This window comes from Podarcis cretensis (assembly GCF_951804945.1).
Source record: "Podarcis cretensis genome assembly, chromosome: 3".
In the NCBI taxonomy this organism is placed as follows: domain Eukaryota; kingdom Metazoa; phylum Chordata; class Lepidosauria; order Squamata; family Lacertidae; genus Podarcis; species Podarcis cretensis.
The window spans coordinates 65,629,885-65,646,782 of NC_137172.1; the positions used below are offsets into that span (position 1 = coordinate 65,629,885).

The 16,898-nt window shown below is 40.3% G+C and overlaps 1 protein-coding gene across 1 annotated transcript in view; it reads left to right on the forward strand.

Annotated features, from left to right (window-relative positions):
- LOC307213007 (uncharacterized protein) overlaps positions 1-13,521 on the forward strand; it is a 108,682-nt gene extending 95,161 nt beyond the window's left edge. Inside the window, exons 21-23 of the mRNA XM_079970627.1 lie at positions 803-891; positions 8,477-8,684; positions 12,668-13,521. Coding sequence (XP_079826753.1) covers positions 803-891; positions 8,477-8,684; positions 12,668-12,838 — 468 coding nt within the window. The 3' untranslated portion in view covers positions 12,839-13,521. The remainder of the gene's footprint in view (positions 1-802; positions 892-8,476; positions 8,685-12,667) is intronic.
- Positions 13,522-16,898: the final 3,377 nt, after the last annotated feature.

The window sequence follows — 16,898 nt, forward strand, 5'->3', positions numbered from 1 at the left end:
TCCAAAATGCTTATCATTATGTCTTAGATCCACAAAATATTTCACTTTTGAGGCTTGCAGTCTTTGTTCCAAATACAGCTTCAGTGTCCATAGATTCTGCTGCTGACCTTTCTCACTCCACCATAAACGAGGCTATGTGGATATGCAGCACTATTTGTAGTTGCAGTTCTAAAACTCCTCAGAAACGTACTTTCTTTTATCCACAGGATTTATGCTTTCTGTTAGCTTAACGCAATTAGGGCATACACTACAATGGTTACAAAGGAAATGGCCCATAATGGTGAACAGTTGTGTTTCCTAACACCTTAGTTTAAACACAAAAATGGGCTTTCCCTTTTATATATGAATTCCTGACAGCAGCTTTGGAGATTACTTGCTTTTTATTATTTTATCTTTTTTAGGTTATCCACCTACACATAGTGACACATAGTTCATTTTTAAAGCATTGGTTCATTGGTCTTGTGTTGTGCACATGGTTCCTGATCCACTGTAGAAGCATGAATATTACCTCCAAGTGGTGGTGCTGGGGAGAGTGCCACCTCTGGGAACCATGCATTTGGCATCATTTTCTGCACATGGCTTCTGATCCAACAGAGGATTCTCCATCTTTCCCATCCACAATGACCTGCCTTGATCAGCCAATGACTATTGCATAAGATCATCATAGAACCATTATGTTACATTTGCTTAATAGGCTTGGGACAAAGGTTTCATGAGCTGACAGGGCTCATCAGCTGATGACACTGATTATTAACCCAAGTGACTTTCAATATATGCAAGCAGCTTTTTCTTTCTCTTCCAGATTCTTGAACTCCCAGGTCAACAATACAGGCTAAACCTCGAACTGTTCTGTGTAGTGGCAGCTCTGTCTGAGAAAGTGACACAGCTTGAGTAAGTGAAAATATAAACCAAAGCCCATCTGCAGTGACCAAACTGATTAGTGACTGTGGCTATTTTGCAGCTTCAATTTTAGGAAAAGAAGGCAGAGCAAAACAGCTGGTGGAAAATATTTAGATGGAAACCAGTTCATATAATCAGAGCCAATCCATGCCATCACTTCTGGGGCTTTGGGACATGTATATGGTTCTAGTCATTCCAATTAAAATGTTCCCATAACAGTTAATCTGCAAACAGTTTAGCAAATAAATCTTGCTGCTCTAATACAAATGATTTCCTTGTTATTTAAACGTCAAATGAATGAATCCATGTGTATATAGTATAGGAACAGTTATACCTGGGGTTGTTTTTTTCTACTTGTTTCTGATTTATGATTGTTGTAGGATCCATGTCTTATTGCTTTATTTGTAACATATATGAGAAGTGTAAACACAAGACACTTAATTGTAAAAAATGTTTACTGGAACAATAGTAATTACAGAGGTACTCGGTCTGGCTGAGCCTCGTTCTTGGTCTTAGCATGAACCTGCTATGGTTTATTGGGTTCATCAGGAAGTGATTCAAGTGTTTTGTCTATATATTTAAAAGCCCAAAATAAATGTTATCATCTTCCCAGTGACTTCATATCAATTTATTCATTTTACAAGAACCAAGTTGTTTATTTGTCTGGTGGTCAGTTTGATGAAGTCATCCTTGGATGAGAATGTCAAGTCTTCTCGTTAATGTGTCATCTTCATGCTTTCTGTCAATAAACATTTGTCAATTGAGGCAAAGCATAATGTATAGTTAGGTTGTGGTAGAGAGCTGAATTCACAATGCGCATCACTTATGAAAATATTTTGTTCCTAAAGGAAGTTCATTTATTCTTACAGTTAGGGCTACCATCAAAACCAATCAAATGCAGAACTCAGGAATTGCTAAAAAAAAATTGGAATAATTTCTTGAATCCACTTTATTTTTTCTCTGGGATGTATGGATGTTAGGGGAGTGGTAGTACCTCTGGTGGGGGGCACATTGTGTTCCTTCTGGAGTATTTCTCCACCTTTGGTCCCACCCTGCACTCAGTTCTCACCTGTGGCTCATGTGACAGCAACCATGCCCCAGCTTTAGCCTGGCCGTCTAAACCAGGTAAGGGTAGCTGATGGGCCTCAAACCCTTGGTGAGTTAGGACCTTCCCCTGTGTGTAAAGTTGTACAGGCTCTGATGTATAGATACCAATAGTGGGTCCAATGGTCATGAAGGCAGTTTCTGTATGTGCTGTAGACGGAAGCGAAGGGCAGATGAGGCTCATCAACCTAGGAGATGGAATACTGTAATCCTAAACCTCCACTGTCTTGTGGGATAGCTTTGGGAGAAGAAAGGGCTAAGGAGTATATCCTACAAAAATATGCAGTGGAGTCCCTAAGACTCTTGGATGGCATCTTAAACGCCTCCTTATGGCAACCCCTACAGCCAAGATGGTGCTTAACATATTGCTTTCCTTTCCTTTGGATCACATCAGTGATGCCAAGAGGGGGGTTTTGTTGTCTGGGCATCCCAGGACCTCCATACACCCTACCCATACATCCTGGGAAGGTCACTTCAGTGCTCCTCACTTCATTTGCCTTCTTCTAAACTTAATCAAAGAGGCATATGGAATAAATATGCATGTCTAATAATAGCTCAGGCTTTTAAAGTCAGCTAGTTTCATGTGCAACAACCATTTGTATGCAGAATAACGAATCCTTCAATATTCAATTTTTAAAAATAAAAATTCATCTCTGGTTCCAGATCAGCAGAAATAAGATAAGGCTTCTTTGGGAAGTTTTGAAACAGGACTCTTAAATTCGAATGATAGAAGCAGGCAAGGGAGTTGGATCCCCTAAACATCCTTATAATTGCCCCCTTTTATATTGCCTTAATCACACAGGTTTGAATCAGAATCAAACTGGTTTGAATCTTAAAAGAACAAGGTGTATTATACTCTGTGGAGCTCCCCCACTTGCTAGCTCCCACTGCAGCTTCTTATATCCCCTCTCCACAAAGTTCCTCCTGAAGGTCAGAGAACCTTCCCAAACAGCATGAGATGTGGTACAGAGGGTTGGAGCAGGAGGGGAGTCAGTGGAAATTGGGGTGAGGAAGGTTTGTTCAAGCCCAACCACATTCCACCAGTAAGCAAAGACGAGTTGAGGGGATTCTTTCCATCACAAGCACAGTATGCCTTCAGGCTGGGTCTTGTTGATTCTCACAGGCAACTAGTTCACTTTAGAAACTTATTTAAAAATATTTAAATGATAAAATGAAGACAGAAGTTATAAGCCCAGGTCTGGAGCATGTATTAAATTATGTGAATTTGGGAATGTGCCCATATACAGTCGTACCTTGGAAGTAGAACGGAATCCATTCCAGAAGTTCCTGCAGCCAATCAGAAGCCACAGAATGGATGTTCGGCTTCCAAAAATAGTTCAAAAACCAGAGCACTCAGTTCCGGGTTTCAAATGTTTGGGAGCCAAGGCATTTGAGATCCAAAGTACTACTCTATATGATCTTGAATAGTGCCCAGTCTCCAGTTACTCTGTTGTGGCTTTCAAAATGGGGCGACTGATGCAGTGTGACTGTACCCCAGGTGCTTCTACATGTGGGCACCCAAAGTATGTGTAAAACACACAGCAGCACACCAAGAGAGACTGAAATGTGATGGGCCAGGTGGAACTTTGCTAAAATCCCTAGCCTCAGATACAGGAAAACAAATTGAAAACAGCTTTTCAAAATAAGTGGGATTTAAAGATAAATTTTAAAGAGAAGATCGAGTTGACTTTTATGGACAGAGTGGGGAAGACTGACATCTATTAGATATGCCATCTGGACTGTTAGAGACAATGACAGAGGCATGATTGCAAATGTATTATACTGACGTCATATGTCATAAGCAAAATTGTATGTGGCAGATAAAGTGGGACTTCCCAGACTACTTTTGACTGTCTTGACTCTTGATGAAAGTGGCACACTGATGTCTTTTCAAAGCAAGTGTCACAGTCAAGATGACAAATTTCGACTCCTGGGTGGGTGGGAGGGGGACATCCTTAATTTGGATCATAAAAGGTTGCCTCTTATTGACAGCTATTCCATTTGCCTGATAAAAGTGTTGCACAGTGGTACCTCGGGTTACATAACGCTTCAGGTTACAGACTCTGCTAACCCAGAAATAGTGCTTCAGGTTAAGAACTTTGCTTCAGGATGAGAACAGAAATTGTGCTCCGGCGGTGCGGCAGCAGCAGGAGGCCCCATTAGCTAAAGTGGTGCTTCAGGTTAAGAACAGTTTCAGGTTAAGGACGGACCTCCGGAACGAATTAAGTACTTAACCTGAGGTACCACTGTATCTATGAAACCTGACGGGAATGTGATAGCAGCTGTGTATAAGGAGGCCACCAATAAAAAGCTTTCATGATGTTTTCCTCCCCCGATTGCAATATTGAAAACAAGCTTGTGGCTATAAACACTGCTGCAGCTGATGCTTGAAACTTTGTTGTAGGATAAACGGTCTGTTCCCTTCCACAACACTTGCAAATGTAAGAGACTCTGGTCTCAGACAGGAGTTCTACCATGGTGGCTCATTAGTCCCTGTGCCCCCTGAAATTAAATGATACCCTTGGGCAAAATCTAAATTAAGTTACTGTGAAAAACTAAAAATAGAACACATTGCATCCCTTTGCTTCTTGCTGTAGGATTGACTATTTTCTTGCACCTAAGAAAGTGGGACATTTTTGGTCTCCAAGGAAGTTAGCTTGTTTCCTTGGAGACTGTTTCCTTTAGACACATCAGAGTTGCTGAGGGGATGCCTTCACTGCTTACCTTGGCAACCATGAATCGCTTAATACTCTGCCCATGAATGCAGGCCTTTCAGTGCATTAGCCCTTGCCCGCAGGTATAAACATTCTTTCATGAAGAAAAAAAAAAGGTTGACAAGACTGTATGCTACATAGATTTCATTTTTAAAAAACGATAAACAAAAGCATATTATCCAACAGAATAATTCCATGAAAACATGTTAGCTGTGAAGCTGAGGCATGCCTTTTATTGTGCAGATCCTGAATATGATCAAATGTCCGGTTCCATGACCAGCAGCCATATTGTGCTACGGCCATGAAGAAAAGGACCATGGGAAAGCTTAATGGGATGTTTTGTGGCTTCTGTAAAATGGGATACCATGGGTGATGTTTATGAGGAAGACAGATGCAAAGGAAGAGCAGGACTCCCGCTGGTCTTTCTTACTGGCGTGAGGTTTGAAGAAGTTGAGGGCAGCAAAGGTATGACTGAATAGTCTTACCAGCCGTACGACTTCACAGGCATTTTTTAAAAATGTCTCAGTAGGCAAACACTACAGGCAAAATTCTCAAAATATTTACCAATTCACAGTCCTTATGCTGGAATAAAAAGGGTTTTGTTGTTCTCTTCCAGTAAAGAAGGCAGTTGAAAAGGGGCTGCATCAAAAATAATCCACTCTCCTCCCTTTAGTAAACTGGAATTTGATGCAATACTGTATCAGTCATGGGGCTTACATTACATTTTCTAAATGAGTTAGCCGTTCCCGTAACTTCATGAATACTTTACCAGGGCAGGGGGTGGTGAGAGTTAAAAAAACATAATAGTCATAATAGCTCCTTTGTACCTTCTAAGTGGAAGATGTCCATATTGCACAAGCAAAACACAAGGAGAAAACTTCCACAAAAGTATGGCTGGTGTGTGTGTGTGTGTGTGTGTGTGTGTGTGTGTGTTTCTGCCTATGAGATTGAATGATCAAGAGCCAGTGTCAGTGGGGCTTTTTTTGAAAAAAAATGTTTAGGGGTACTCTCGTTTTGACTCAAGAAAATCTCCATTTTATAGTCGAAATCGGGGAAAATAATTACAGTAAGTGGACAGAAGTACAAAGATTCACAAAATGTTTAGAGGTATGCGTACCCCTGCATCCCCCCAGAAAAGAGCACTGGCCAGTATGAATGTTATTAGAACCTAAAACAGATAGTACCTATGCTTGAGAAAACAGCCAGAAAGTGACTTGTGCACTTGTGATAGCATTGATTTGATCCTGTCAATTCTCGGATTTTAGACTTCTGTTCAAAATAAGCTTCTTGTGGCAAAAAAGAGCCAACTACACAAGTTTCCATGGTGTCTAGACTGAAGGTAGTCGATAAAAAAAGAAGACCCCTGAAGGGTCGGACCATATGTTCATCTCGTTCAGCATCCATTTTCCTAAATTGGACAGCCAGATTCTGAAAGCAATATTAATTCCCCACTTGCCTCTGCAGCAGCTGATAATGGCATTTTATTATCATAAAAGCCTCTCTAGGTATCATAGGTAAAAACCATCAATGTAATTTCACCAATATTATTTTAGTTATTGAATACTAGAGGACTGGCCTTTTTTGTCAAGCCCCTTCCTATTAATCTCTAACATGGAAAGTGCCCTTTTAACTGATGCAAAAAGCAAAAGATCATGGCTTTCTGTATTAGCTTATCTGACAATTTTATAATTCACCAGCACCACCTAGCCAAGGCACTCAAGATGCTGCATACAATTAATCCTATTAATAATGATGGGACGATAGCAGTCAAATTCTTGGGTTTACAAATTTTGCTTCTTTGCACCAACTCTTCTACCCAAAGAGCTTATTGTTGGTCATTAGTTGGGCCTTGGAAAAAATAACATTGTGAGCAGTTGAGACATAAGCAAGCACTCCATACAAGAGGCGGTCTGATGCAAGCAACGCTCCATTAGGTCAGAGTTGCAAGATTCCATGCATAAATCCATTTAAAATGGATTCCTCTCCTATCATCAACAACTTGGGGATCAGAGCATGTAAGTCAGGGATAGCCAACATGGCACCTAGCAATAGGAGGATGGGAGTCATTATCCTAAACATCCAGAAGGCACCGCATTGGTTACCCTTGATGTGAGCCCAGCATTGCCAAATAAAGCATGACGAGCACAAACACACCAAGAGACTCCAAGGGTGATCTATCAACACCATAAAAATTGGAGGCTTTGGTGATCCTCTTCACTTCCCAGATGGAATGTGAACATGCCAGAAGGAGAAGGAGAAGGAGAAGATAGACAGTAACTCCTAAACCTAGCTAGGAACTAGGTACCAAAACAAGATGAGCAATTTTGCTGGCATCCTCCCCAAACAGGAAGCATTATTATACTGATAGAGAAAACATTTCATTTTCATGAATTTTCTTCTCACAGTTACACACATTTTTCATTCCTTGTTTAGAACCTAAAGTTGTTCCATGTGTATTTTTAGCAAGTTCATCTGCAAAATAGTGTAACTAACACACCCAATTAACACAACAACATTTTTCTTTGGTAGTCTCTGTAGGACATACCAATCACCTCAGGATGCACTCCCTTTCTTTTCTCCCTCTGTCCCTTAGTGTCACCTCCTCTTCAACTGCTTTGTACAGAATTGGCTTCCTCCCAGTAATACATCAGGCTGGCACCATCGCACTTCAAACTATGTCCCAACTGGAAGGTTGCCCATTGCCTTGTGAGTGCCAACAATTAATCCAGCAGCCTGTGCCATTTATGTGGCACACGTTCATCTCCTCTTTACTGTTTTCTTAAGGCTTTGCGGAACAAAGCTCTGTGCTCATTGCTTGGGAAATTAAGGGAATAATGGCACTAAGTTGCCACTGAGGTTGCAATCCTGAAAGTGTTTCTTTTGTTGTCATGACTCATAAACAGTCAAATAGTCACAATATTGCAGGCTTTTCCCATGACTGACATGCACAAGAGAGTCCAGTTCACAAAGGGCTCTTGACCTCTTCCTTGAGCATTCATCTTGATTTACTTGTGGGGTGTTTGTATGTCAGCATTCAACACTTGCATTTTCCCATCACTTTCCTAAATGCAAAAATCCCATTGGAAAAAGTGGATTTGTTGCACTAGGGCAGCAGAGCACTTTTATTCATTTCAATTATGCAAACCTCAGTTTCCAGGTTATGATTGAATCCCTCCTGCAAAATGATGACACCCTGGAGACACACACAATTATTTGTGCAATATGCATCCCTTCATCTTTGTGCTCACTGTTGGAGATCTACAAAATGCAGAGCTGCATTTGCAGAGTTGCAGAATCTTCTAGAAAACTGTGCTTGCTACTAATCTGCAATAAGCAGTTGTTTGAAACTGTCACCACTGCCTCATCCACAAAAGGTGGGTATTAGTGTCAGTAGCTCAGGAGGCTTCCAACCAAAAATACATTTTAAATAGCTGCTGGTGCCCTGTAGGTGCCGGTGGCAACCTGTTGGGAATAGAGAAATGGCCAGATCCATGTACAATTAATAAACATTCTGTTGAGCCAGTCCAGTAAGAAAAGTGCTCAAGGAGAAAAAGACTATGACATCAGTGCTATAATTTTGTCAAACCTTGAATTAAATTCTTGCAGCTTTAATTCCTTATGTGAAACATTCTATCAATGAAAAATATTTACAATCCCTATCACTCTACTGCTAAAAATCTGAAGAGTAATTTCATTTATGTAATTCATAAAAAGGAGCAGATGTTGAAAGATTCTTATCTTGGTTTCCTCACCCATAGCCCAGTGATTAAGAAATTGGTCAATAAATTGGATTTTGAAGCCTTAAGCGTTCGTATTGAGAAAGCAAAAGATCTCTGGCATCTCCTCCAGGACGATGAAGGAGAGAAAGGAAGGAAAACAAACAGAACGACTGGAGGATCAGTCAGCATTCGCCGACTGGCACTTGAGCTGGCAGCAGGTGGATTTTCATTGGAGGCTATTAATTTTGTAAGTCAAACCCTTAACGATCCCATTTTCTTTTCATGGCTGCATGGCACCAGTTCAAAATCTCTGGTTGCATTTCCTGAGATGATCACTTTCACCCATGCCCCTTGAAATATTTATATACTTATATGATACTTTTCAGAGGCTGGGGCACTTTGACAGTGAAGAGCTAAACATAAAGCTGTAGAGACGGATATCCTTGCTATGACTTTAGTCTTCCAGACCTAGGCTTACTGTACCATGTATGATCCAAAACATCATATATGCCTTGGAGATAATAAAAACCAAAGTTCGTTTGGCCTAGTTGTTTTCAGCTGAGAGTAGCATTAGTAGAATGAGAGAGTATCAAATGGCACTAGTATTTAGTATAAATTATATACTGCAGGTATATGGCAGGTAAGGCAGATTATAAGGTCAGATCTTTTCATTGACACATACAGTAGGTCAGGTAGATTCAGCTGTTTTTTCTCTCTTAACCATTTTGCTTCTTATTCATAAACTCTTCAGTTCTCACTATCTTCATAGAAAAGGATATAGGTCACATTTCCTTCTATTACAAAACAGATATAGGGCTTTATTGACCCTTAATTTTATTTTGTACATTAACTGACTGTACTCTTATTATGCCCATACATACATATTCTAACTACCTTTTTGGAGCAGATGAAAGATTGAACTACCGGTAACTTGGTACTCTATAGCTGAAAACAGAGAAACACTGCTTCACTGGTTTTGAATCTTTTCATAATGACGCCGAAAGTTTTTCCATTGCCAAAGATCGTTCAGCTGATGCTACAATGAGCTTCCTACTGTGGTCACTTTTCTGAGGAACTGAAGCCACATCACAGCACATGGCTTGTATCAGGAGTGCCAGCTTGCCCTCACTATTAAGGGGCCGATGTCAGATGTCATGGACCACGTGACACTACGCGCTGAGGTAGAGCACAGCAACATTGGCGCTCAATATTGATGGGGTCTGACCCCCTCCTTAAGAATTTCAGGGGAGCCCAAAGTGCGCCCCCCCCAACTGGCACACCAGGCTTGTATCCAATGTTAGTCATACTCAGTTTAGTCCTGATAAGATTAATGATCATGACTAATCTAGATATGTTAATGTCAATGGGTCTACTCTACTTAGTTGGCTACATGCATGCTTCCTTGGACTTATTGTGCATTATTTCACATTATTGACAATCTTATCTGCCATTCTTTTGCCCTCCGTTTCTCATGCCAGAACTCTTATTGGTCTTCTGCAATCTGTTCTCTGCAATCTCAAGCACATAGTGGTAGCCCAATCCTATGAGCTGCTGCTGCACTGACATGGTAGCTCATAAGGTCAGATGCAGGAGCTCTAGCATTTTCACATGGAATACAATGCTTCAGCTGCACCATTGCTGGCAAAGTGAAAGCCACCATCACTTGCGACAACAGCTGCAAGGATGCTACTAGCCCAGAGACAGAAAGAAGAAGTCGTCCCTACCAGAGAGGAATGGCAAACCAAGCTGTTGGACTATGCCGAAATGGCAAAGCTGACTGGAAAACTCTGGAACCAAGGGGACAAAAGCTTTATAAAGGAATGGAAAAAATTATAAGTTATTTAGGAGACCACTGTAAGCAGATAGAAACACTGGCAGGATTTTGAGTCTACTTGTAGTGTAACAAATACCATGGACAATATGGATTGCTATAATATTTAGAGTATGGAAGAATATGCAGTTGCACATGTTTAAAATGGGACGCCATGGAGGTGGTGGGGGGAAGTCGCGACATTTGGAGTAATCTCTGTATATGGATATCTGTTCAGATTATTACAATTTTTTATTTGTAAAATCAAATAAAAATGACCCCCCCCCCAAAAAAAGCTACCAGCACTCGTTGGCTAATGCTTTCTGTGCTAATCATGTATGTGACATCCCAGAAATGAAAGTGGATGTGATTATGATCAACTATCATTTCTATTATTATTTTATTTTTTGATGCACAGAGTGCTTTGCAATTCATACCTCATTTATTCTTGCAATGACCCGTTGGTGGTTTAGGTTGGCTGATTATGACTTTTTCCAGGCCACCCAGTGAGCTTCGTAGCTGAGCAACTACTTGAACCTGAGTAACCCACTGTGACCAATTTCAAATTATACCGTATCCAATGCACCACATTACAATTCCTAAGCACAACCTCGTGCTTCCTTTTAAACCCTGTTCCAAGGATTTTATCTGGCAAGCAGAGTGGAAATGGCAGCTTTGAACCATTTACCAGGAAACAGATCCAGCTGTAGTGGTAGCAACACAAATCACAGCCAATCAATAGGATTGGAACGTAAAGCTACAATTCTCAACTCAGTCCTTGAACTGTCCAAACAGAAGCCAATTGGACATGTCAACTGGAGTAAGTAGGTCAGAAGGAGGAGGAGATGGAAGAGGAAGAGGAAGTGGAAGTGGAAGTGGAAGTGGAAGAAGAAGAAGAACCTTTGCAATGCAGGAATATTCAGCTGCCCCATACAGGGATTGAACCTGCAACCTTGGAAAGGAGGAGGAGGAGGAGGGATGCTAAGGATCATAACAACTAGCAATCTGAATGAAATGTGAAGAGAACTTGTAGACACTTTTTTAAAAAGTCACCACTTTGTAGGAAGAGAGAGGAAAACTTTAATATAATCCCCAAGCCCCCTGCTTTTTGATTTAATGGAAGGAAAAACAACAACCGTGAAAGTCAAAACCATTGGGTTCAGCTTCATCTGCCAACTCCTAAAAATAGGCCTGCTTTCTTACGGAAAGGTATACAAAGTAGAAGAGAAAAAAACAGGCAATTTGAATGAAACTTCTCCAAGTCGTCTGAATTTGGTGCCAAGCATACAGGGCAGGATGATAGTTAAGAGGCCTCCTGTCCCATTTTTGGATCTTTAAAGGCACTAGTGACTAAATACTCCATGCTGGGAAGCAACCATGGAAAATAATTTGATCTTCAGTGAACAAGCAGTCTAATCATTTTAACCATTCTTTGAGGTTTGCTTTTATGTAATTCAGCTTAATGACTTTAGCAGGCTCCTTCATCAGGGTTTTGTTTTCACATACTGAATGATCACTGGCCTATGTGGTGGTTAAAAGTAGAACAGTAGAATTCCAAATCCTATCTGGATGCAACCTTTTGGAGAATCCAAAATGTACTCTGCTTCATTCTTGGGCATCTCTGCTAACTGCTCCAAAATAGCCTTTGCATAATCTTTTTTTCAGTAGTTCCATGCTGAGGGGAAAGGGAGCTATTTCTCCATTGGTGCAGATTTTCATTCTAAACACACATCTATACACACATTCGGTTTTGCCAGCATATATTCTCATGAGCTGGGCTTTGGTCATTACATGATAAAAACGTTTCCCCCTTCAAATTTAGGGGCAGCTATCAAGAAGCAAGCACAGCAACCAACAAGTAAAACAGAATGTAACCAGGTTGACATGGAATTTTTCCTGCTAGGCCTATGCTCATGGTACTTATAAATATACCAACATAGGTTCTTGGATAAATAATAATCCACAGCCTTCTTAAAGAATTGACAGGATCTGTAGCAGGCTAGTGAGAATTGTTTAACTTCAGTGCCACTCTCCAATGTAGCAATTATGGATGAGGAGCTGGTAGGCATTTCTAGCTATCACACTTCTATGTCTGACAACCCAACCCTAATCCAAAGTCCCTGAACAGTTGCTAGCACTTCTCCAGTGCTCCTGGCTTCTCTAGGTGCATTGAGGGAGCCCTGTCTATGGCAGTGGTGGACCTTGGGATCTCAAATGACAAAATTTGATGCACCCCCACCTGTTAGTTGTGGTGCCCCCAAGGCACTGCACCCTACTAGATCAGGGCATATATGTTGCTAAGTCCATTGTGTGACATCGTCAAGCAAAATTATAAGAGGTTCCATGCATTTCTAACTAAGAATCTTATTATGAAACCAACTATCATAATGTTAAAGCTCTCTTTGAAATTTTCTTCTCAGGCCCTGCAGAAGTTCAACCGCGGAAAAGCAGGTGTTCTATCTTTCCTGGATTTTGTTACCTACATCCCCTTGTTTGTCGAAATCCACGAGGGCATAGTTCAGAATCCTCTTTCACTAGTCCCAAATACTATTCCAGATCTGGAAGATGAGCTTCATATGAGTGTGATTTAGAAACACAGAACTGCAAGGTGAATCCAGCAATGCAAGAAGACCCAGATATGGAAATCTCAAATATATATATATTAATTTAATTAAGAATTTGCTTAAAGTTATTGTTGATTGCTGTACAAACCTCAAATAACGTTGCTGTAGTCAGTGCTGATCATTAGAGATTCCCAGTGCAATAGAGACTTAGGTGAAATTTGTGGTAAGATTGTTCTACTTTCTTCAAAGACTATATATGATTCAATATATTTAGTTACATTATTACCCTATACAGTGGTACCTCGGTTTTCGAATGTCTCTGTTGACGAATATTTCAGTTTTTGAACGCCGTAAACCCAGAAGTGAATGCTTCGGTTTTCGAACACACCTTGGAAGTCAAATATGCTACGCGGCTTCTGCTGAGTGCAAGATCCTGAGGCCTAGCTGTTGACTGTCGAGTTTTCAGTTTTTGAACGTTTCAGAACTCAAACGGTCTTCTGGAATGGATTACATTCAAAAACTGAGGTACCACTGTACTCATGTACTGGGTAATATTTTCATGAAACATCTGCTTCCTTGTAACACTAGATCAGCTTAACTCCAGTAACATTCACAGAACCAATAACAGCTCTTTAAATTCAAATTAATACTTTAATATACCGTACTATCATTGGCACACAGTTTTTTTCTGTTCCCAAAACAACTTCGGTTTGCCCTTTAGCAAAGTTATCTTAACTACATAATTGTTTTAATTACTTTTAGCATAATAAAATTCATAGTTTTAATAATCAATATACATATTGGCATGGCTTTTATGTTATTTCCTATATATGTGTGTGTGTGTGTTTGTGTGTGTGTGTGCTTTTATGATTAAAACAATGAATGCAATCCTATGCAATTTTTCTCAAAAGTTAATCCCACTCAACTCGAATGGTACTTACTACTGAGTTTGTGTGTGTAGGATTGCAGCCTAAGACACACAAAAATTGTTTATGAGCATTTTTTTTTTTTTGTAAAAGGCATATGTGTCTGTCAGGTGCCGGCGTGGTTGCTCGAGAGCGAACAGGCAAGACTCCCACCGGTCTTTTCCAGGCTTTATTATCTGTACAAAACCTTTACAGTGCAGACCGTCTCAAGTCCATGTTTGCTCAATCGCTAGCAGATTCTGGCAGTGGGCGGTTCTTAAACTTTCCCCAGCAGAGTAGTCTCTTGACCCCCATCCTACGCCTTCCCTCTCTGCGCGTAAACCAACTGCGCAAAGAGGGTGTGGGCAAAGGGGGACCTGCCTCCCCCCCCCCCCGCTTTGCTCATGCACGGTGTTTTGGCTCTCTCTTGCATCCTCAGAGCCCTACATCTCTTCCCCACTAGAGGCGGGGCTTCCCTCCTCCGCAGAGGAAGTGCTGCTTCTCAGGATCTTCGGAGGCTCCCTGTAACCCAACTGCCCTTCCACCTCTCGCCTCTGAGCTGATGGCAGTTCCCTGACAGTGTCTATAAATAATAGTTTGGTGTCAAGACATTTTCCCCATCACGACTGTTTAGGCTGCTTTGCTGACAGGGGAGAGAAAATGAATATATTATCTAATAGTTTCAGCTTGATGGGATTTAACAAATTTGCCCATCTCTGTTTCAAAATCAGAGGGAGAAATATTTCATCTTTAAAAATACATTTGGTCATATATCCAGAACCATTCCTTTAAAAAAAAATGCTGTTTATGTATTAGCATCTAATCTACAAATACTAAACTGTTTCTGTTATTATTGAACTACATGATCCTCCCTCTGAAAACAAGAGCTGTTTTGTAAATGGGGTTTTGGTAGACGTAAGCAACAAAGCAAGTAATCTGGTTTGTGTATTTTTGCTGTTTCATTGTGTTCCGAGTCTGAAGCTCAGTAAGATTTTGCTCCTAATCCACCTTACACAGAAATGAGTTTTAAAAGGGGAAAGGGGGAAATTGAGCACACCACCTAATTTCATGATGTGCACATCAGTCCTTACTTCTAATGCATACGTTTTTCTGGAACTCATAGACAAAGTTCTCCATTTTAAAAGCACACGTCATAATCCCTTTATTGACAATAATTTAAGTAATGTGGTAATGTTCACATCTGAGCTTTCAGAAGTCTTCTCAAGCCATTTCACAAAATCATATTCTGGGAGGTGGGGATCATTCTAACCACAGTATAAATGATACATAATTGAATCTAGAATACGTTAAATCAGTCGTGCCAATTCCTTCATATTTCAAAAGCTAACAATCCATTATCTTTCTTGAGTTTGCTTGAGTGAAAAGGAGAAAAGCAAGCCTTCATCACTACAGAAAGAATCCCAAGAAGCTCTAAATTTATGTTTTAAATTAAGTATATTTTATAGTTTTATTTTGTAAGCTGCTTTGAGACCCAGCTACAGTGGAATACAGAACAATATCTATAAACATGGAACGAGAGAGACATCTTTTGAACTAACAACTGAGTTATGGCACCTGAGCATTTTGTTTGATAGATGCAGCTAAATTTGGTGAACAGTTCAAAAAAAGAGAAAGCATGACAGGTGTTGTGGGTCTGTGTACTGGAACCCTCATAAAAAATCATAGACCCCCAAGACTTGAAGCCTGCTAGTATAGTGGAAGACCTGGGGTATACAAGTTTGCCATCTGGGTCTCCTGAAAACCTGGTTAGGATCATAGAACATATCCTTCAAAACCACTTATGGAAGGCATGCAATTGGCATCAAGTGCAAAAAAAGGAAAAAAGAATCATGTTCCTTGCAAATAGTGTTGCCATATGTTCAAAAAACAAAACCCTTGTTTTACATTCCAAGGACATGTCTCCTCCCATTTCAGACAACTGACATTCACATTTTTATTTTTATTTAAACCCTTAGGATTTGTTTCAAGGAATAAAATAACCCTTAATGTTATTGTTTAGCCATTGGTACATAAAGCTTCTTTGGAAAAATAGTAAATTGTCAAATATCCATCACTATCTATTTAATCATGAACAACGAGTCACTTCTTTCTGAGAATATCCTGTCATTCCATCTGTATTTGATTCTGTAAGTTAATTCAAGAATTTTTCACTGGTCTGTAGGTTAACATTTGGAATAACTAGTGTATGAATGGTGTACTTCCCAGCAGAACTTGGAAACAACCTTTTTTGGGCTCCCTTGCATTGCATAACAAACCTCTATTGGCTTGTCTTCAGGTGTTATATTGTTTCCTCCACTCCAAGTCAAACTTAATAGACTGTCTGACCAGTGAAAATAATGTGATCACCATCCCTGTTACATAGACTCATGTGCTGAACAACCTGTAAGACTTGCAAGGAACATTTCCATTTCCACTTCCACCTAAATGCGCTATGGGCAGACGTGTTCCAAGAAATAAAACGGCAAGACACAGAAAATACTCATTATAACCTTTTGAGATGTCACAATGAATGTCAACACTCCAATGAATAAGGCCCGAATTAGAACAGAAAACAAGGCAGATACCAGTAAATATTTGTGTCGGGCAATCGTTTCATAATTTGGAAATTCAGACTAAAGGGGAAGACAATTTGGGAGCCTGACTTCCACTTGTTACACACTACTTGAAATTGTCCATGACAGTTGAAGACTTTTGTTCACCGGTGAACAAACACTGTTTTTTTCAATATACAAGAGGAAGAGAATGAGACTGTTTCTTTTCTACAGCTGGGAGAACAGGGTTTCCATCACTGCCAGTGAAATCACACTCCAGCTAGCTCCCCTTCTCACTGATTATGAACAAGGTGGGGTGGCAGAACGATTGATCCGGGTAGACCTGATTCCGCATTTCCTGCTGGTGCAACCACATAGAGAACAGACACTGCACGGATTGCCACCAAGCTTCATGTGTCTGGTTGCAGTCTAAAGAAGTCAGAGAGGATATTCACATTGCAATCAACACAGCTTTTTTGGTAATGCAGATCCTAAATCTGCCTGGCGATCATGCCATGATAGATCATCCATTCTTCAAAATCCCTGGACATCTTTTCAAGGAGTGGAAATAATTATATATATCAGGGATGTCCAGCTCCCAAGAGACTGTGATCTACTCACAGAATAAAA